We start from the raw sequence: 23,415 nt of genomic DNA, 5'->3' as shown, positions 1-23,415 counted from the left end.
TAAACTTATTAATCAAGCTTATTCAAATGGACCCAACCAACCCAATTTACTACTATAACACAGCATTAAATTTAGTAAAGTCAAACCAAGCTCAACAGGTAATAAAAATAAGTGATCGTATGATTCCTTTGGATCTAGTTGCAAAATCAATAGACTTAAACCCAAAAGAACCAAATTTCTTTAGATTGTTTTCAAAGCTAATGGATATAAATGGTATAGAGAAAATATTTTTACTCAATGGGAAAACGATATACAACGCTGTTATAAAAACTAAATTAAATATAAAGTGATAATGGTAAATTTTCAATTTTTAAAAAGCTATTTTAAATAAAATTTTTTTTTAATAAAAAGTATATCAAAAAAATTAATTATTAAAAATTATTATAAGATTTTTTTTCATATTAAAATTAATCTTAATGTTTTAAAATTTTTTTTCCTTTTAAAATTAACCATAGTGTTTTAAATTTTTTTTAATTTTAAAATTAATCATAGTGTTTTAATTTTCATTTTTTTATGATTTGATTTTTTTTATGAGGTTTTAATTTTTCGTGCTGCGAGTACCCCCACCCACACTTTTTCGAATTAAAATTTTATTTTTTTTAATTTTTTTATTTAATTTTATTTCTTTTTTTGGTATTTAAATCATCTACTAAAATTTAGAAAAGTAAATTAATAAAAACAAAAAATTATTGTTTCTTTTTATTTTTTTAAAAATAATTTTATAAAACAATCACCTTAAAAAAAATCTAATATAAAATTTAATAGTAATCTCCTTAAAAAAAAAATTAAATAATAATAATATTGGCCATAATTTATATATTAAAAAAAAAAAATGGATAATAATAATAATAATAATAATATTAACAATAATAATAATGTTAACAATAATAACAATGTTAATTCAAAAAAAAATTTTAAAAGAAAAATAGAAAATGATGATGAAACTTCCATATTTAATATGAAGTCCATTAGAGTCGAGGTCCTTAACACCGAAATTGAATTATTAATTAAAGAAAAAGAAGAAGACCACAAAGAGATCAACGAAGCTTTCCAAAAACATAAAAATGTTTTAAATGAAAAGAAAAACGAAATCTTAAACAAAATAGAATCAAAAAAGATGAAAATGTGCCACACAGTTTCTAGGGTCTTCGAAAAGTATCCATTAGCTTCAGAAAATTATAAACAAAAAGTTGAAAGCCATGCCAAAAAAGTCCAAAAACAAGAGGTTTTAAAATTCCATATAGGTCTCCACAAAAAACATGGTGATATAATGAAAAATAGATATAGATCAATTATGGAGACAATCAGAGTAAATAGAGAAAGAGTCGAGCAATTAAAAAGAGAGATCAGATTAGAAGAAATAGCCAAAGAAAATTCATACGATAGAATGGAATGAATAGTTTAAATAAAAATATAATTTATAGTTTTAAAACATCTCTTTTTTTTTTTAATTTTTTTTTTTTAAATTTTTTTTTTTTTAAATTTTTTTTTTTTAATTATTTTTTTTAAAAAATTTGATTAATTAATTATTTTGATCATTTTTAAAATCAAAAATAATTTTTATCCCATAAAAAAAACAAATTTCGGAAGATTGGTTGCTAAAAAAATTTAAATTCAATTCTATATCTCAAGAATTCCTTACAGCAATTTAATCATAATCAAATTACTCACTTGAAAAAAACCTTGGATTCTGTCTAAAAACTTTTTTTTTTTGTTATTTTTTTATTTTTCTTTCTCTTCAAATTATTGTTTTTCTGTCTTGCAGGTTCAGAATCACACGAATTGATGTTACTGGGGAGCATGGTGGTAGAACGAATTGACTCAAAAAAAATTATATCATCACTTAAAAAAAATGGGGATAAATATTTTTTTTCATTTTTAATTTTTTTGCTTTTATTTTTATTGTGAAATTAATTTTTTTATAATATCATTAATAGAAAGTTTTTGGAGATCTGAAATATTAAACAAGTTTTTTTTGAACTTTTTATCTAACCAATTTTTTACCTGTACCACCAATAAACTATCGAATCCAAAATCTGAAAGTATGGTATTTGTATTAATATTTGATTCGTTTATTGATAATAAATCTGCTAATTTTGAAAGCACAGCATTTTGAAATTCATCGATGTGTTCTTCGTTTTTATTAACTTTTGTTGATTTCTTTTGATCGTTTAAAGAGTTAATTTTAAAACCAAATTTGTGGGTATATAAATGACTATATTGTAATTTTTCAAAGTTCATTCTATTTATTATTATGTTATTATAATTTTCATGTAATTTTTGTTTATTTTGAAGTAAGAGGTCTAATCCACCTAAATGAATATTTATGGGCATAGCTTCTAAACCAATTCCATCTAATAGTTCACTGACTGATTCTGTTCTTGCTACAATACCTGATGTGCCAATATTTCCCCAATTTACAGATAAGGCAGATAGACCAAGTGATTTTCTGTGTTTTGCTAATGAATCCAATACACAATTTGCAGAGACATAGGTACATTGGTTCATAATACCAAATAATGATGAAATAGATGATGCCAATATGAAGTTGTTTACATTCCATTTGTATTTCAATGATAATTCGTGTAGATTGATTGCTCCTATAGTTTTAGCACCATGTGATCTGTTTATGCTTTCAGTATCAATGTTTATTGGTTCACATATATCATGCACAAAAGCATAATGGAATATGGAGTCAATGTTATTTAAAGATGGATGTTCATTGAATATATTATTGATGGCTGTTTCTATTTGGTCTTGATATTCGACATCGACACTCTTGAAATAATAGTTGATAGCTTTATTGCTATTGGATTTTGATTTATTCATTAATAATTCTAATTCCCATTTTAATGTGGATTTTGATAGAATAATAATGTTTTCTACTGATTTTGAATATTTGGAAATCCATTTAATAATTTCTAATGCAATTCCACTTTGACCTGTGATTAATATAGTTTTACCGATTTCTGAACTGATTGTGTAGTTAGATTTGATTATTGGTTGATCTGTTTCTTTGGTGCCTTCATCTTTATTCTTTAGCAAATGACTTGTAATATCTTTGTCGTAGTTTACAACAATTTTGCCAATGTGTTTTCTTTGATTAATATATTCGAATGCTTCTTTGATATTGAGTACTGAGTATTCTGTAATTGGTATTAATGATAATGATCCATTTGAAATACCTTCACTTATTTTTTTTAATATTTCATTTAAATACTCAAAGTCTAAAAGATACATTTCAACATTTGAATAGGTGTAGTTGTATTTAAATTTATTAAAGTCGATAAATTCATTTGGATTAAGGTGAGTGATTGATAAATCGACGATTCTTCCACCTTTGTTTAAGCATCTGAAATTTGATTCTAAATATTCAGCAGGCAATGTGTTTAATATAACATCTACACCTTGTTTATTGGATCCTAATTCTTTTAGTTTTTGTTTGATTTGTTGAACATAATCTTTGTTTCTAGTTGAATATATACCAGTAATAAGTGATCCGTATCTATCTTTCAAATATTTTTCTTTTTCTTCAGAACCAACTGTAACAAATAAATGTGATTTGAATCCTTTCCATTTTAACAATTCGATAGCTGATAAACCTACACCACCAGTAGCTGAGTGGATTAGTATTGATTCTTGATCATCCATGTCCAACTTACCAACTTTAAATATACTATAAAATGATGTTGCATATACCACTGGTACTGAAGCTGCTTCAACAAATGTTATATTGTTTGGCTTGTGGCATATTTGATTTTTGTTTAAAATTATGGTACTTGAAGATGTTCTGACGTTAAGAGTATAGACGTGGTCACCAACTTTGAAATTATCTACATTTTTACCGACAGATTTAACTATACCTGAACATTCAACTCCAAATTCTGGAGTGTGGATATCTGAGTTATGATTAATGAGTTCAGCCGGTAGATTTCTAGTATAAACCAAGTAATCTTTATAGTTAATGCCAATTGCTTGAACTTGAACCTCTATTTGATCTTCACCTAATTGTTTCTTTGATTCTAACTGAAATTCTAAATTTTCATTTAAAATTGAATGTAGGTTATCCTTATTATTGCCATTAAGTTTCTCAATTGAATTAGATGTGTATTTATTGAAAATATTTGTTTCAAATTTTATTCTTTCAATATAAACTTTGTTGTCTCTTATAATAAATTCTCTTTCTGTATTGTTTGTATCAATGAGTTGATTTATGAGTTGATTATTACTTATATTCATTAATGATTTATCATCAAAATCAATTGAAAATAATAATAATGTATCGAGTTGATCTAAAAAGAACCTGAATGAACCAGTTACTGATGATGCTAAATAGTTTGATGATTCTTTATAATAACAATTTTTTGATAATAGAACTAGTTTTGTCGATGTTAATTTATTTTTAAGTAAATATTGAACAATTTTAATGTATTCTAATGTAATTTGTTTAAAATTATTGATATTTAACTGATTAATAGTTTTGGTAAAATATATAATTGTATCTTGATTAATATCTTTTGAAATATTATTAAATTGCTCAATTGTATTTATAACAACTTGATTTTGTTGATCTTTTAAAAGATTATTTATAAATGATTGGTTGTTATTATTATTAATATCGCTATATACTATATTGTTTGTATTGATAAAAGACTGGGTTTCTTGTTTTTGAGAGTGGATTAAAATGTTTGAAATTCCATTACTCTCTGACATCTTAATGTTTTTGAAATTATTCTCGGATAATACTTTATACCATTGATCTTCAGTCATACTGCATCTGTCGGTTCTAAGTTCGGTATCTTCAAATGACCACCATTGATCAAAAACACCAAATATACTATCTCCAACTAAAGATTTGTAGCATGGTTCGATAAATAGTAAATATCCATTATGTTTTAATATTTGATGGATTTCATTTAAACCAAATGATATTTTCTTGACTACATGTATTACATTTGACATTACAACAAAATCATAATAGTTTGGTTTTAGCTGTTGGTTGCTGATAAGGTTATTTTCTAAATCCAATGTTTTGAATAAAACCGAAACATTATCGATACCAAAGGATGATAGCTTTTCTTTTGCACTGGATATGAATGTTTGGGAGACATCACTAAAAGTATATTCGATTTCGATTTCGATTTCATTTGATTCTTTACTTTTTAATAATTGATTAATTTTATTTAAAATTTCAAAGGATAATGATGCTGTTCCACCACCAAACTCTAAAATTCTAATAACATTCTTTTTCTTGATTAATGGATTCAATGAATCTATCAGAATATCTGATAATATTTTTTGATTTCTTGTGTAGTATGGATGGAGGTAAAATTCTTCTAAAAGGCCATTATCATATAGGGACGATGGTGTTTCTAATAACTCTTTATCTCCAAATGGGAATAATATATCAACCATTATTTTAGTGCTTTTTGTTATGATATTGCAGAAAACTAGTTTTTCTTCATTCCATTCAGATTCAATATACTCTTGTTGATAGTATTCTTTAATTGTTTCAAATACAAAATTAAATAGTCTTGAATGTTTTTGATTCGTTAAATATCTATCTCTTAACACTTGTATGGTATTATGTTTGATATCTTCTATTTTTAAATCTGGTATTTTATTTTTGATGCAGAAATAAATGATTGAAGGAATAAACTTGAAATAATTTTCTTTATCCCACTCAGTGTTGTTTTGTTGATGATTGAACAATTCTAAATTTGTTACAACTTCACAATCTTTTAACTGTAAATATGTTGTTTGAAATTCTTCTTGTGGGTATTGAATCTTTAATGGGTCCATTACTTGTATTGTTGATGTCATTGTAATCTTTTCAATTTCAAAGATAACTGTGCCATCATTTAGCATTATAGTAGTTGAAAACTCGAACGAATCACCTTTTTTTCCATGGTATTTTGAAAATACAAATAGATCTGAAGAATAGTTTTTAGGTAGGTTTGAAGAATAGAACTGAAAATTTTCTACTCTATCGAAAACCAACTGAGTATTTTCTTCAATTAAACACAGAGCGCCATGGGCACAGCAATCTAAAGTAGCACAGTCGATTATTGTTTTGACATTATTATGAATATGATTAAATTTAACTTGATTTAGTATGCAATTATCTCCAATAAAACTTTGTTTGACTGATTTAAAGAAGCCAGTGTAGACAATACCAGTTTTAACCTTAATATGATCATAGAAGGTTTGAGAGTTTAACATTGTTAAGTTGCATTTAGATTTTAAATGTTCAATATCCAATTTCTTTTCATTTGCATTTGTAAATCTAAAAGTTTGAAAGTTACCACAAGATGATAGAATCCATTTATTTGTATTGGGTTCGTAATAATGAAACTGAGCTCTATAGTCTTTCTTTGATGTTTGATAGATGTTGGTTTGCAATTGTTTGTTGACACCTTCAATAAATATTAATGGTACTTTGAATTCTAAATGTGATATTATTAAATCTTCATTTGGGAATGAGTTAATAATGTTTTCTATGTAGCCACAACCTGGAAAATAGTATTTGCCTTTAACTTGATGACCTTTTAAATATTGAAATTGAGGTTTTCCTATGTCAATAGTTGTTTTATATGTTATAAATGGTGATGTTGTGTTTTTATTTCCTAATATTTCAATAGCAGGGCCTTGTAGTCTGTTTTGTTTCTGTGTAGAGTCTTCTCTCCAAAATATTTTATCATCCCATTGATATCTTGGTAAATTTAAATCTTTATGTTTATATTGTAAAGAAGTTTGATAATCTTTGTTGATGGTTTTTAATTGATTTGTAAAATTAACTGGGTAATTATGATTGCAGTATAGTGTGGATACTAGTTGGAATATTTGGTTGATATCTCCTTTAGTTTTATTTAATGTGGTTAAAACTGTTGATTGAATTGATTGTGTTGATGGTGGTTGTATTTGTTTAATATGATAAGCTAATGCTGAATGTGGTGACAGTTCAATAAAAATTAGATTTTTGCGTGATTGATTGGATTCAATGTGTTGATATAGTTTTTGAATGGTTTGTGTAAAGTAAACTGGTTCTCTAATATTTCTAAAGCAATATTCTGAATTAAACTTATTATCTTGACCATTAAAGAAATCTTGGTAAATAGTTGATAATATTGGTATTTTTGGTTTAAATGATTCAAATTTGAGGTCAATTAGATCTTTTTTAACTTTATCTTGACTTGATGTGTGGAAAGATGATGGAGTATTTAAGAATGAAGTGTGTATATTTTGATTTTTTAATTTTGATTCAATTTCTTTTAGTTGGTCTTCATTACCACCAATTACAATTGAATTTGTTGAGTTATAACATGCGATTTCGATTGTTGGATATTCTTTTGAAAATTGATCGTTAAACTGATTAATGCTGATGTTTATTGATAGCATTTTGCCTGATCCTATTGTTTTTTGTTGAGCAATTGATCTATGATATAGAATATAACAGAGTGTGTCTAAATCGATTGATCCTGAGAAGTATTGAGAAGTTAATTCCCCCAAACTAAATTATAATAGATTAACATTAATATTTATAAATTTGACATTAAAAATTTGAATAGTATTATTGGATTATTTAATTAATAGTTACCTATGACCGATAATATAATTTGGATTAATATTCCATTGTTTTGTTAATGTTTCAAAAAGAGCGATTTGAATCATACAAATTGATGGTTGTGCGATAATTGGATGGTTAATTGTTTCATCGTTGGTTGATCTTAACCTCTCTAATATTGAATATCCATAATATTTGTTTAGCTTTGAATCTATTAAATCAATTGTTGATTTAAAGTATGAATCGTTGGTATACAACTGTTCGCCCATTCCATTCCATTGAGTACCTTGGCCACTGAAAATAAAACATATATTGGTGTCAATATTTTCTTTTTCAGACAATTTTAAATTTGAGGTAATTGAGTTATTTGTTTTAATAAAAGAATCAGTATTCTTTAAACTTGACCATTTGTTGGCTAATGTTACTGATCTTTGATAAAGTTTTGTTGATTTTGAAAAGATTTGGTATTGGACAAAATCAAAAAATTCACAATTTCTTGATAAATTGTTAATATCATTTTGAATACTTGATATATAAAGATTGAGAGATTGTTTACTGTTGGCTGAGAATGGTACTAAATATTGTTTGTTTTCTTCATATTGATAATATGTTGATTCTGATTCTCTACCTAACTCTGACAACACCATGCATACGTTTGAACCTGTAGGTTTTAAAATTAGAAAAAAAGTTAATGGTTTTAAATTAAAAAAACTAAAGGGTTAAATCTGATAGTTACCTGTGATACCAAAATTATTAATCATCATCGATACTTTTTTATTTGATGGAAATGGTTCTACCTCAGTAATAACTTTTAAATTCCATTCATCAAACTTTATAGCAGGATTGGGTGTATTAAAATTAATGTTTGGAGCAAATTGACGATGTTTAAACATTAAACAACATTTTATTAATGAAGCAATACCTGAGCAGCCTATAAGATAAATTAAAAGGTTGAAATAGGTTAATAAATATATATTGGAAAAAAAAATTTGTAAAAAATACATACATTCAACATGACCTATATTTGATTTTAATGAACCAATTAATAATGGATTTTGTTGATTGTGGTACTGTTTAAATGCCATGGAAATTGCTTCAACTTCAATAGGATCGCCAGTTGGTGTACCTGTACCATGACACTCTACAAAATCTACATCAGACTCGGTAACCTGTGATGAACATAGTCTGAACATTTCTTTAATATTGTCATATTGACTAGTTTTTGATGGTGAATAAAAGTTGTTTTTGTCACAGTTTCCATCTGCATTTGAATTAACTCCATTAATAACACAATAGACCCTATCACCATCATTAATGGCCTGTTCAAGATTTTTTAAAACAGCAACACAAACACCTTCACATCTTCCAAAACCATCTGCATCTGCACTGAACACCTTACAACGACCGTTTTTACTGAGCATATTTAAATATGTGTAAGCTTTTGGATAGGTCTCGTCCAATAACAAATTGGCACCAGCTACGATAGAATAATTAGATTTACCTTCTACTATACTTTGATATCCTAATGCAATTGCTGTTGAAGAACTACTACAAGCAGTATCGATAGACATAGATTGACCTCTAAAATCATAGCAATATGAAATTCTATTTGAAGCAGCATGACTATGAGACCCAAAAATATTTGGTAAAACCTCCTCTGAATTTTTTAAATTATTCTGATAGTCATTAGTTGATAAACCCACATATACACTTGTATTTGTACCACGTAGTTTAATAGGATCAATATGTGCATCTTCGAGTGATTCCCATACACCTATAAAATAGGAAGTATTAGTATTATTATCTTTCACTGATTGGTTTACAAATGTTTATTTAAAATAATCTTACATTTCAATAATAATCTCTGTTGAGGATCAATGGTATCACAATCAGATGGTGATATTGAAAACATTAGTGGATCAAATTGTTTGATTTCGTCTAGTGAAATTAAACCAGCATGATGATTTTTAATATCTTTGTTAAAATAATAATTATCACTCCATCTTTCTGATGTATCAACAATACCATCAAACTTGTTAATTAAATTATTCCATAGAGCTACTGGACTATTTGAATTACCTGGTAGTCTAAAGCCAACACCGATTACAGCAACACCTTTATTTCCGCTATTACTAAAAACTGTTTTCATTTTAAATTGAAATAAATAATTAGTATGAATGTGAAAAGAAAAAAATTCTTGAAAAAAAAAAAATTTATATGTGAAAATAAAAAAAAGATATTTCTAAATATGAAAAAAAAAATAATCAAATTATGAAAAAAAAAAAAAAAAAGATTTAATATTACCATTATATTAATGGACAGTTTGAGCCGGAATAATATTATTATTTAATATAAATTTTTTTTGAATCTAATGATATTTTAAAAAAAAAAATTAAAAAATAAAAAAAAAAAAAATGGGATAAATATTTTTTTTCATTTTTAATTTTTTGCTTTATTTTTATTGTGAAATTAATTTTTTTATAATATCATTAATAGAAAGTTTTTGGAGATCTGAAATATTAAACAAGTTTTTTTTGAACTTTTTATCTAACCAATTTTTTACCTGTACCACCAATAAACTATCGAATCCATAGTCTGAAAGTATGGTATTTGTATTAATATTTGATTCGTTTATTGATAATAAATCTGCTAATTTTGAAAGCACAGCATTTTGAAATTCATCGATGTGTTCTTCGTTTTTATTAACTTTTGTTGATATCTTTTTATCATTTAAAGAGTTAATTTTAAAACCAAATTTGTGGGTATATAAATGGCTAAATTGTATATTTTCAAAGTTCGTTCTATTTATTATTATATTATTGTAATCTTCATGTAATTTTTGTTTATTTTGAAGTAAGAGGTCTAATCCACCTAAAAGAATATTGGTTGGGATAGGTTCTAAACCAATTCCATCTAATAGTTGACCGATTGATTCTATTCTTGCTACAATACCTGATGTGCCAATGTTTCCCCAATTTACAGACAGAGCAGATAGACCAAGTGATTTTCTGTGTTTTGCTAATGAATCCAATACACAATTTGCAGAGACATAGGTACATTGGTTCATAATACCAAATAATGATGAAATAGATGATGCCAATATGAAGTTGTTTACATTCCATTTGTATTTCAATGATAATTCATGTAAATTGATTGCTCCTATAGTTTTAGCACCATGTGATCTGTTTATACTTTCAGTATCAATGTTTATTGGTTCACATATATCATGCACAAAGGCATAATGGAATATGGAATCAATGTTATTTATAGATGGATGTTCATTGAATATATTATTGATGGCTGTTTCTATTTGGTCTTGATATTCGACATCGACACTTTTGAAATAATAGTTGATGGATTTATTGCTATTGGATTTTGATTTATTCATTAATAATTCTAATTCCCATTTTAATGTGGATTTTGATAGAATAATAATGTTTTCTACTGATTTTGAATATTTGGAAATCCATTTAATAATTTCTAATGCAATTCCACTTTGACCTGTAATTAATATAGTTTTACCGAGTTCTGAACTGATTGTGTAGTTAGATTTGATTATTGGCTGGTTTGTTTCTTTGGTACCTTCATATTTATTTTGTAATAAGTGATCTGAAATATCTTTGTCGTAGTTTACAACAATTTTACCAATGTGTTTTCTTTGATTTATATATTCGAATGCTTCTTTGATATTGAGTACTGAGTATTCTGTAATTGGTATTAATGATAATGATCCATTTGAAATACCTTCACTTATTTTTTTTAATATTTCGTTTATATATTCAAAATCTAAAAGTAAAAGCTCAACATTTGAATAGGTATAGTTGTATTTAAATTTGTTAAAGTCAATAAATTCATTTGGATTAAGGTGAGTGATTGATAAATCGACGATTCTTCCACCTTTGTTTAAGCATCTGAAATTTGATTCTAAATATTCAGCAGGCAATGTGTTTAATATAACATCTACACCTTGTTTATTGGATCCTAATTCTTTTAGTTTTTGTTTGATTTGTTGAACATAATCTTTGTTTCTAGTTGAATATATACCAGTAATAAGTGATCCGTATCTATCTTTCAAATATTTTTCTTTTTCTTCAGAACCAACTGTAACAAATAAATGTGATTTGAATCCTTTCCATTTTAACAATTCGATAGCTGATAAACCTACACCACCAGTAGCTGAATGTATTAATATTGATTCTTGATCCTCAATGTCCAACTTCCCAATTTTGAATATACTATAAAATGATGTTGTATATACCCCTGGTACTGAAGCTGCTTCAACAAATGTTATATTGTTTGGCTTGTGGCATATTTGATTTTTGTTTAAAATTATGGTACTTGAAGATGTTCTGTTGTTAAGAGTATAGACATGGTCACCAACTTTGAAATTATCTACATTTTTACCGACAGATTTAACTATACCTGAACATTCAGCTCCAAATTCTGGAGAGTGGATATCTGAGTTGTGATTAATGAGTTCAGCGGGTAGATTTCTAGTATAAGCCAAGTAATCTTTATAGTTAATGCCAATTGCTTGAACTTGAACTTCTATTTGATCTTCACCTAATTGTTTCTTTGATTCTAACTGAAATTCTAAATTTTCATTTAAAATTGAATATAAATTATCCTTATTATTGCCATTAAGTTTTTCAATTGAATTTGATGTGTATTTATTGAAAATATTTGTTTCAAATTTTATTCTTTCAATATAAACTTTGTTTTCTCTTATAATAAACTCTCTTTCTGTATTGTTTGTATCAATGAGTTGATTTATGAGTTGATTATTACTTATATTCATTAATGATTTATCATCAAAATCAATTGAAAATAATAATAATGTATCGAGTTGATCTAAAAAGAACCTGAATGAACCAGTTACTGATGATGCTAAATAGTTTGATGATTCTTTATAATAACAATTTTTTGATAATAGAACTAGTTTTGTTGATGTTAATTTATTTTTAAGTAAATATTGAACAATTTGAATGTATTCTAATGATATTTGTTTAAAATTATTGGTATTTAACTGATTAATAGTTTTGGTAAAGTATATAATTGTATTTTGATTAATATCTTTTGAAATATTATTAAATTGCTCAATTGTATTTATAACAACTTGATTTTTTTGATCTTTTAAAAGATTATTTATAAATGATTGGTTGTTATTATTATTAATATCGCTATATACTATTATATTGCTATTGTTTGTATTGATAAAGGACTGAGATTCTTGTTTTTGAGAGTGGATTAAAATGTTTGAAATTCCATTACTCTCTGACACATTAATGTTTTTGAAATTATTTTCAGATAATACTTTATACCATTGATCTTCAGTCATACTGCATCTGTCTGTTCTTATCTCGGTATCTTCGAATGACCACCATTGATCAAAAACACCAAATATACTATCTCCAACTAAAGATTTGTAGCATGGTTCGATAAATAGTAAATATCCATTATGTTTTAATATTTGATGAATTTCATTTAAACCAAATGATATTTTCTTGACTACATGTATTACATTTGACATTACAACAAAATCGTAATAGTTTGGTTTGAGTTGTTGGTTGCTGATAAGGTTATTTTCTAAATCCAATGTTTTGAATAAAACCGAAACATTATCGATACCAAAGGATGATAGCTTTTCTTTTGCACTGGGTATGAATGTTTGGGAGACATCACTAAAAGTATATTCGATTTCGATTTCGATTTCGATATCATTTGATTCTTTACTCTTTAATAGTTGATTGATTTTATTTAAAATTTCAAAGGATAATGATGCTGTTCCACCACCAAACTCTATAATTCTAATAACATTCTTTTTCTTGGTTAATGGATTCAATGAATCTATCAGAATATCTGATAATATTTTTTGATTTCTTGTGTAGTATGGATGGAGGTAAAATTCTTCTAATAGGCCATTATCATATAGTGACGATGGTGTTTCTAATAAATCTTTATCTCCAAATGGGAATAACAGATCAACCATTATTTTGGTGCTTTTTGTTATGATATTGCAGAAAACTAGTTTGTCTTCATTCCATTCAGATTCTATATACTCTTGTTGATAGTATTCTTTAATCGTTTCAAATACAAAATTAAATAGTCTTGAATGTTTTTGATTCATTAAATATCTATCTCTTAGCATTTGAATTGTATTATGTTTGATATCTTCTATTTTTAAATCTGGTATTTTATTTTTGATGTAGAAATAAATGATTGAAGGAATAAACTTGGAATAATTTTCTTTATCCCACTCAGTGTTGTTTTGTTGATGATTGAACAATTCTATATTTGTTACAGCTTCACAATCTTTTAACTGTAAAAATGTTGTTTGAAATTCTTCTTGTGGGTATTGAATCTTTAATGGGTCCATTACTTGTATTGTTGATGTCATTGTAATCTTTTCAATTTCAAAGATAACTGTGCCATCATTTAGCATTATAGTAGTTGAAAACTCGAATGAATCACCTTTTTTTCCATGGTATTTTGAAAATACAAATAGATCTGAAGAATAGTTTTTAGGTAGGTTTGAAGAATAGAACTGAATATTATCTACTCTGTCAAAAACCAACTGAGTATTTTCTTCAATTAAACACAGAGGACTATGAATACAGCAATCTAAAGTAGCACAGTCGATTATAGTTTTGACATTATTATGAATATGATTAAATTTAACTTGATTTAGTATGCAATTATCTCCAATAAAACTTTGTTTGACTGATTTAAAGAAGCCAGTGTAGACAATACCAGTTTTAACCTTAATATGATCATAGAAGGTTTGAGAGTTTAACATTGTAAATTTGCATTTAGATTTTAAATGTTCAATATCCAATTTCTTTTCATTTGCATTGGTAAATCTAAAAGTTTGAAAGTTACCACAAGATGATAGAATCCATTTATTTGTATTGGGTTCGTAATAATGAAACTGAGCTCTATAGTCTTTCTTTGATGTTTGATAGATGTTGGTTTGTAGTTGTTTGTTGACACCTTCAATAAATATTAATGGTACTTTGAATTCTAAATGTGATATTATTAAATCTTCATTTGGGAATGAGTTAATAATGTTTTCTATGTAGCCACTACCTGGAAAATAGTATTTGCCTTTAACTTGATGACCTTTTAAATATTGAAATTGAGGTTTTTCTACATCAATAGTTGTATTATATGTTATAAATGGTGATGTTGTATTTTTATTTCCTAATATTTCAATAGCAGGGCCATGTAGTCTGTATTGCTTCTGTTTAGAGTCTTCTCTCCAAAATATTTTATCATCCCATTGATATCTTGGTAAATTTAAATCTTTATGTTTATATTGTAAAGAAGTTTGATTATCTTTGTCAATGGTTTTTAATTGATTTGTAAAATTAATTGGATAATTATGACTGCAGTATAGTGTGGATATTAGTTGGGATATTTGGTTGATATCTCCTTTAGTTTTATTTAATGTGGTTAAAACTGTTGATTGAATTGATTGTGTTGATGGTGGTTGTATTTGTTTAATATGATAGGCTAATGCTGAATGTGGTGAAAGTTCAATAAAAATTAGATTTTTGCATGATTGATTGGATTCAATGTGTTGATATAATTTTTGAATGGTTTGTGTAAAGTAAACTGGTTCTCTGATATTTCTAAAGCAATATTCTGAATTAAACTTATTATCTTGACCATTAAAGAAATCTTGGTAAATAGTTGATAATACTGGTATTTTTGGTTTAAATGATTCAAATTTGAGGTCAATTAGATCTTTTTTAACTTTATCTTGACTTGATGTGTGGAAAGATGATGGGGTATTTAAGAATGCAGTGTGTATGTTTTGATGTTTTAATTTTGATTCAATTTCTTTTAGTTGGTCTTCATTACCACCAATAACAATTGAATTTGTTGAGTTATAAATGCGATTTCGATTGTTGGATATTCTGTTGAAAATTGATCGTTAAACTGATCACTGCTGATGTTTATTGATAGCATTCTGCCTGATCCTATTGTTTTTTGTTGAGCAATTGATCTATGATATAGAATATAGCAGAACGTGTCTAAATCGATTGATCCTGAGAAGTATTGAGAAGTTAATTCCCCCAAACTAAATTATAATAGATTAACATTAATATTTATAAATTTGACATTAAAAATTTGAATAATATTATTGGATTATTTAATTAATAGTTACCTATGACCGATTATATAATCTGGATTAATATTCCATTGTTTTGTTAATGTTTCAAAAAGAGCGATTTGAATCATACAAATTGATGGTTGTGCGATAATTGGATGGTGAATTGTTTCATCGTTGGTTGATCTTAACCTCTCTAATATTGAATATCCGTAATATTTGTTTAGCTTTGAATCTATTAAATCAATTGTTGATTTAAAGTATGAATCGTTGGTATACAACTGTTCACCCATTCCATTCCATTGAGTACCTTGGCCACTGAAAATAAAACAAATATTGGTGTCAATATTTTCTTTTTCAGACAATTTTAAATTTGAGGTAATTGAGTTATTTGTTTTAATAAAAGAATCAGTATTCTTTAAACTTGACCATTTGTTGGCTAATGCTACTGATCTTTGATAAAGTTTTGTTGATTTTGAAAAGATTTGGTATTGGACAAAATCAAAAAATTCACAATTTCTTGATAAATTGTTAATATCATTTTGAATACTTGATATATAAAGATTGAGAGATTGTTTACTGTTGGCTGAGAATGGTACTAAATATTGTTTGTTTTCTTCATATTGATAATATGTAGATTCTGATTCTCTACTTAACTCTGATAACACCATGCATACGTTTGAACCTGTAGGTTTTAAAATTAGAAAAACAGTTTTAAATTAAAAAAAGTAAAGAGTTAAATCTGATAGTTACCTGTGATACCAAAATTATTAATCACCATCGATACTTTTTTATTTGATGGAAATGGTTCCACCTCAGTAATAACTTTTAAATTCCATTCATCAAACTTTATAGCAGGATTGGGTATATTAAAATTAATGTTTGGAGCAAATTGACGATGTTTAAACATTAAACAACATTTTATTAATGAAGCAATACCTGAGCAGCCTATAAGATAAATTAAAAGGTTGAAATAGGTTAATAAATAAATTTATATGGAAAAATAATTTTGTAAAAAATACATACATTCAACATGACCTATATTTGATTTTAATGAACCAATTAATAATGGATTTTGTTGATTGTGGTACTGTTTAAATGCCATGGAAATTGCTTCAACTTCAATAGGATCGCCAGTTGGTGTACCTGTACCATGACACTCTACAAAATCTACATCAGACTCGGTAACCTGTGATGAACATAGTCTGAACATTTCTTTAATATTGTCATATTGACTAGTTTTTGATGGTGAATAAAAGTTGTTTTTATCACAGTTTCCATCTGCATTTGAATTAACTCCATTAATAACACAATAGACTCTATCACCATCATTAATGGCCTGTTCAAGATTTTTTAAAACAGCAACACAAACACCTTCACATCTTCCAAAGCCATCTGCATCTGCACTGAACACCTTACAACGACCATTTTTGCTGAGCATATTTAAATATGTGTAAGCTTTTGGAAAGGTCTCGTCCAATAACAAATTGGTACCAGCTACGATAGAATAATTAGATCTACCTTCTATTATACTTTGATATCCTAATGCAATTGCTGTTGAAGAACTACTACAAGCAGTATCGATAGACATAGATTGACCTCTAAAATCATAGCAATATGAAATTCTGTTCGAAGCAGCATGATTATGAGACCCAAATATATTTTGTAAAACCTCCTCTGAATTTTTTAAATTATTCTGATAGTCATTAGTTGATAAACCCACATATACACTTGTATTTGTACCACGTAGTTTAATAGGATCAATATGTGCATCTTCGAGTGATTCCCATACTTATAAATATTGAATAAAAAAAAAAAAAGATTTTATATAAAGTACCATTTATGGTAATAGATAAACTGGAATTGTATTATTTTTTAATATTTAATTTTTTTGGTAATCTAAAATATTAATTAAAGAAAAATAGAAATCTATTTATTTTTTTAAGGTAATACTGAAAACTCTATATTAATCATTAATAAGATTACCACCAAAACAAATCTGTATAATTAATAAAATAACCACCAAGGATATCTTCTTTTACAAAAAAATCAAATACCCACACAAAAAATTTAGTTTTCTAAAATTAAATCTTTATAATTTTTAGTCATCATTATTAATTTTTTATTTAATGGGGGGGGGGAAAAAAATATAAAAAAGTGATGGATAAATGTGTTTGATGTGTGTTTTTAACTTTTTTAATATTTAACAAATTAATTAATAAATAAAGATAATAATAAAGAGGATTGAGCTTGAATTTGGGTAATACAAATATTTATATAAGAATAATTTATAAAAAAGAAATAAAATATATTAAATTATATACTATTGATTTTGAAATTATGATAATAAATAGGATGCTTCGTTACTGTTTTTGGCTGAGGGTGAATATACAAAAGATGGGGAATCGAAACTACTGTTACTTCCATTACGGGACGGCGAATTATAGTAACTATAACCATCACCGCCTATAGTTTGAATCTCGTTATTACCACCACCACTGTTGTTATTCTGATCACTGTAGTCTTGACTGGCGCCATAATAACTTTCATTTAAAGCGTAATTGCCCATACCATTATAATCTTCATTGTCATTCTCTTCTTCATACAACATATTTATATAGGTTTGATCCTCTTGTTCATTTTTCATATTTGAATGAATAATTGAAATTTGAATTAATGTTGGTATGATGTCTGGAATGAAATAGCCAAATGTAATAAAAACTTCATAGTTTAAATATTTATGTGTGATTGGGTTATAAAAGAATATAACGGTTCTAATTAAAAAACAACATGAGAATCCAATAGATAAAAAACAAATTTTTCTAACTTGGCTGATTTGATTTCTGCATACATCCTTATCTATGGATGTAAACTTTAAGTAAATTCTTAATACAATAAATAAAAATGATAATCCAATAAACAATGATATGAAACCTTGATGTATAACAATATATTATAAAAATAAAAGACATTAGTATTTTATAATTGTTTTTAAATGCTTTATAATAACATACATTGATATAATGTGTTTATTAGATACACTGTCCCACCTTCTCTTTTTTGATTATCAACAGAATAAAATAATATAATAAGGGTTAATTGGATTAAATACATGAAAACTGTTAATAAAATGAATGATAGCTTGAATCTTGGTAAAAATTCATTGGTAGATACATAAGTTGAATTGTATCTTTCCCACCAAAAAAATAATACCACCAATAAACCTGTCATATAAAATGGAAATGAAATATTATTTAAAAAAAAGGTTATTGGTCCTTCACCTGTAATAACCCTCATTAAATACCAAACAATTCTAGCTATAAATAATAAACGATGATACATTAATAACTTTACTACGGTTGTTGTTGTTTTTAGATTAATCTGCTACTTTAAAAATACATACTGGTAGTATATACAAATAAAAAAATATGAAAAATCTGAATGTATATTTAAAAAAAAACAAGGTTAATATCAACATGCAATCTTTGTCTGTTATTGATATCTCTTTAAAACATACCCTCGATAGAATTTGACCTTCTTTTTTATAAAATGATTTAAAAAATGAATATACACAAATAATTGATAATGCGGCATAAATAATCAACGATATAATCGAAATTGCCAAAAATACACCAGTTCTTGGGTTTTGATTGTCTTCATTCGATCCTGACGAAAGCAATGATAGTACAGGCGAAAGTGTTGACAATGACATTTTTATTTTTTATTAATTATATAAATTATTTTATTTTTTAAATTTTTTCCTCCTGCTATATTATCATTATATTTTTTAAGTTTTGTATATGATTAATTAATTATTATTGTTTTATTTTTAACACACCACCAATTTAAAAAAAAAAAAAAAAAAAAGCTTGTTTAAATTTTCAGGTTATAACATAAAAAATTAAAAAAAAAAATAAAAAAAAATAAAAAAATTAAAAAAATAAAAAAAAAAGGTATAATAAAAATTAAATGTAATTATTTTAGAAAATGGGGAAAAAAAAATTAAAAAAAAAATCAAAAAAAAAAAAATCAAAAGAAAAATCTTTTTTTTGGTTGTTGGGAATACTGTTTTTTTTTCCTGTGGGTTTGATTTATTGTAATTGGAAAATTATAATAATAGGGCTTTAATCCTTGAGATTAATTTATTTAATGTTGTTGTTTTAATTAATTTAAGATTAAATTTGATAATTTTCTTTTAACCAAGATTGATATCTTGAATTTTTGACTTTAATTTCCTTAAAGCAGAAATAAAACCTTTGCTTGGGGGTAAACTTATACAAAATAGGGCATTATTATTATTATTATTATTATTATTACTATTGTTATTTTCACTATTTAAAAACTGATCAATTCTTTGTAAAATATTTATTTTTTTTTGTTTGAAGTGATTTATGATTATATCTTTAAAAAGGATTGGTTGATTTTTTAAATAAAAGTATATAGTTTCCAAAGACAAGAGATAAGAGTCTTCATTGTATAGAGATGAATTTCTGACACCTATGTGAGTTCCAATTTGAGTTTCATAACCAGCCTCTAAGAAATAGGGTTCTTTGCAACCTAAAATCAAACCTTGGATACTAATTAAAACTTGAAGTAGATTTGAAACATCTGGTATCCACATTTCATTTCGATTGCCGTGCCATGTGCCCAACAACGATAAACATACGGTACCATTTACATTTAAATTTGGATGTAGCTTGAATGAAACACTATGGAAGAATACTTTGGGTGCTACTGATGGATAATTGGATGGTAAGAAAATGTCAAATATAAAAACGCTATTTTCATAAATTGTATCTTCTGGACCAATGATGAGTGCACTGAATAAATTGATTCTGCTGGAGTTTGCTTTAACAAAAATACCTGGTGGCAAAGATGTACGAAGTATTTCTAACTCTTTATTAAAAGCAACCATAAATTTCTTATTTGGTGAGCATTTCTCTTCAAAAAAGTTATGGGCTTCAAACTCTTTGAGCATTTCAAATTTCAAAACACCATTTTCATATTGTGAACCCTCTTGGTCAGCGTCGGTGTCTGTGTCAATTGCGGTATTGGTGCTGCTTGGTTCGTTTGGTGTTTCTTGGGTGTCTGCATTATCTTCTTTACCTTCATATTTATCTAAAAGGTCCTTTAATGTATCTTTGGCTTTTTTAGCTCTTTCTAATAATTTTGATTCACCAGCCTCTAAACCATCTTTTGATTCTTTAGTTTCCAAATTTTGGTTAAACTTTTCTAATCTCTTTAAAATGTTTTGGCCAACTTGATTAATCTTTTCTTCATCAGATAGATCCATTGATTCGTATTCTTCTTCTTCTTCTTCATCATCAGATTCGTCAAAGTCATCAACTTTGGTTAAATCGAATGGGTATACCATTTCTTCATAACCATTGTTCCACATAATAATTAATTTTAAATCTTCTTTGCAAATAACTTGACCCAAGACATCTGCTTCTTTTAATTTTAACTTGTCGTCGACTTTGCAAACATAGTCTGACATATCGAAATTATAATCTTCAAAATATTCGATATCATAAACTGAAATATCGCTTTCGACAAAAGTTGATTTGCCGCTGTGTTCTTTATTCATATAAATTTCTTGATTCTCATTGTTTTCTAGACTCTGCTCTTTATATTGCCCCAATTCTCTTAATTTCGTATGGTTAATATTATTCCATTTTACTGTTACTGTTCTTTCAGTTGGTTTATATGACAAAATTACACCCCATAATTTGTTTTCATTACTGTATGGCTTTTCAATATCAAGACTACTATGACAAACAATATCTCCAGGGAAATAATCTGTAGCGAGTGGATCGCAAATCATTAAAGTTGTTGAGTCTTCATATTTAATTTCGCCATCTTGCCATGCTACTAAATATTTTGTACTTGTTAAATATAAAAAGCCACCTTTTATATTTCCTTCTGAATCTAAAATTCATAATAAATTAGTATTTAGTGTTTTATAAATTTACTATGTATGTGTAATATGTAATTTTACCTTCATATGTAACTGCTTCAAACGATAAAAAAACTTCGAAATCATCTCTGAATGGTATAATATTGTGAATTGGTTGGGTTGGGTTTGGCAAGTCTTGGATTTCGTCATTGAAGAAATATAACCACTCTACATTTGCAGATGTTGGTATTAACTTTGTGATTGTTAACTCTTTATTCTTATAATAAATTAATTTACCTGGACATAAAGTAAAATCCTTGCTATAAATACGATGAAAGATAATGTTTGCTCTAGTTGCATCTTTGATTTTTACAATTTTATTATTTGAATCTAAACATTCCAAATCATAACGGACCTAAAATAAAAGAGTTGATATGTCAGTATGAAAATTTATATAATCTAGAAATAGCGGATAAATGTTAATATAGGATTCTTACAGATTCAATAACACCAGCAGCAATTCTTTTTTCATCCATAACCTTTTGACCTTTGATAAAGTTTGATGTTGCATTTACTTTATCTAAAATTACTATATCACCTTGAGTGATGAGACCAGTATGAATAGCTTCGAATGGCATTACAAAATATTTCTTTCTTTTATCGATAACTGAGCCTAGTAACTGACTATTTGAACCAATCTTTTGGACAGCATCTGTAAAATGAAAATTTCTATCAAATAATGTAATATCTTGTATGCATTCATTATAGTCCAATTCGGTTAGATCATTGGCACCACTAATACCAGCTAACAATACACCAGTTTCATTATTAGTAAAACTATAATATTCGTACTCGGATCCATATGTATTATAATCAGAGCCTTCATAGTCTTCATCATATTCGTCTTCATCTTCATCTTCTTCTTCATCTTCATCTCCATCTTCATTTTCATCAAGCTCCTCTCCATGCTCTTTTAATTCTTTTTTTAATTCCGATACCATTTCTTTAATTTTTTCAGTATGGTAATTTGTTGTTTTTTTTTTATCTTTATTATTTTCATTTGATTCATCATGCATATCTTCCATATGATCATCTGTATCATCTGTATCATCAATATCTAAATTATCATGGTCCCATGCTACTCTTACAACAACATAGTATTGTCCTTTATATACTACGATATCATCGGTAAATAAATTCTGTATTTAATATTTGGTTAGATTTTAATCTTTTTATTTATATTATTATTTATAATATGCTATAGGTACCTTTTGTTTTACAAATGATATATCTTTATTTTCTTCCATTAATCGTCCCTTTATCGAGTTTTCTATTTACAGCTGCACTATTTAATCACACACTTAATATTACTTATTATAAAAATTTTATTTTAATTAAATATTGCCAAAAAAAATTTAAAAAAAAAAAAAAAAATTCGTTGTTTTTTAAAAATTTTAATATTTATTTTTATTTTTTTTTTTAAAATTTTTATAAAAAAATATTAAATGATAAAATTATTAGAAAATTTAATATACCAAATATAATGTTTAAACATTTTTCTGATCATCAAAAAAAAATGAAAAATAAAAACAAAGAAATAAAGTTTTGATAAAATAAAAAAAAAAAAAAATGTGGGTTGTTGTTTTAAAAAAAAATTATTTTTTTATTATGATTTTTCTTTTTTGGTTTTAATACTATTTCTATTATTATTTTTAGTTTTTTTTATAATTTATTATATTTAGTTTATTTCTTTTACTAATAATGTAGTATTTTTTTTATTTTTTTTTTTGATTGAAACAATTTGTTTAAATTTATTTGTGGGGTGGGTTTGATATTCATCTA

At 26.1% G+C, this 23,415-nt stretch overlaps 4 protein-coding genes across 4 annotated transcripts; 1 reads left to right on the top strand and 3 right to left on the bottom strand.

Moving 5' to 3' along the window:
* Positions 1-832: 832 nt before the first annotated feature.
* DICPUDRAFT_75923 (uncharacterized protein) lies at positions 833-1,396 on the top strand (the record flags this gene model as incomplete). Its single annotated transcript, XM_003284934.1, has 1 exon — positions 833-1,396. One exon carries the CDS (start codon positions 833-835, stop codon positions 1,394-1,396), a length of 564 nt encoding a protein of 187 aa, XP_003284982.1.
* Positions 1,397-1,899: 503 nt separating this feature from the next.
* DICPUDRAFT_148809 (uncharacterized protein) lies at positions 1,900-9,713 on the bottom strand (the record flags this gene model as incomplete). Its single annotated transcript, XM_003284914.1, has 5 exons — positions 1,900-7,510; positions 7,598-8,225; positions 8,301-8,495; positions 8,571-9,338; positions 9,413-9,713. The coding sequence occupies 5 exons, from the start codon at positions 9,711-9,713 to the stop codon at positions 1,900-1,902; spliced, it is 7,503 nt and encodes a 2,500-aa protein (XP_003284962.1).
* A 309-nt stretch (positions 9,714-10,022) lies between these two features.
* On the bottom strand, positions 10,023-19,389 carry DICPUDRAFT_148808 (uncharacterized protein; the record flags this gene model as incomplete). Its single annotated transcript, XM_003284913.1, has 8 exons — positions 10,023-15,330; positions 15,438-15,647; positions 15,735-16,362; positions 16,431-16,625; positions 16,704-17,468; positions 18,045-18,451; positions 19,195-19,214; positions 19,249-19,389. 8 exons carry the CDS (start codon positions 19,387-19,389, stop codon positions 10,023-10,025), a joined length of 7,674 nt encoding a protein of 2,557 aa, XP_003284961.1.
* Positions 19,390-19,872: 483 nt separating this feature from the next.
* Positions 19,873-22,880, bottom strand: DICPUDRAFT_86508 (uncharacterized protein; the record flags this gene model as incomplete). Its single annotated transcript, XM_003284912.1, has 5 exons — positions 19,873-20,833; positions 20,906-21,605; positions 21,676-21,988; positions 22,071-22,772; positions 22,842-22,880. 5 exons carry the CDS (start codon positions 22,878-22,880, stop codon positions 19,873-19,875), a joined length of 2,715 nt encoding a protein of 904 aa, XP_003284960.1.
* Between the last annotated feature and the right edge of the window lie 535 nt (positions 22,881-23,415).

Source organism: Dictyostelium purpureum, assembly GCF_000190715.1.
Source record: "Dictyostelium purpureum unplaced genomic scaffold DICPUscaffold_35, whole genome shotgun sequence".
NCBI classification, from domain to species: domain Eukaryota; phylum Evosea; class Eumycetozoa; order Dictyosteliales; family Dictyosteliaceae; genus Dictyostelium; species Dictyostelium purpureum.
This window is presented reverse-complemented; position numbering and strand designations above follow the sequence as displayed.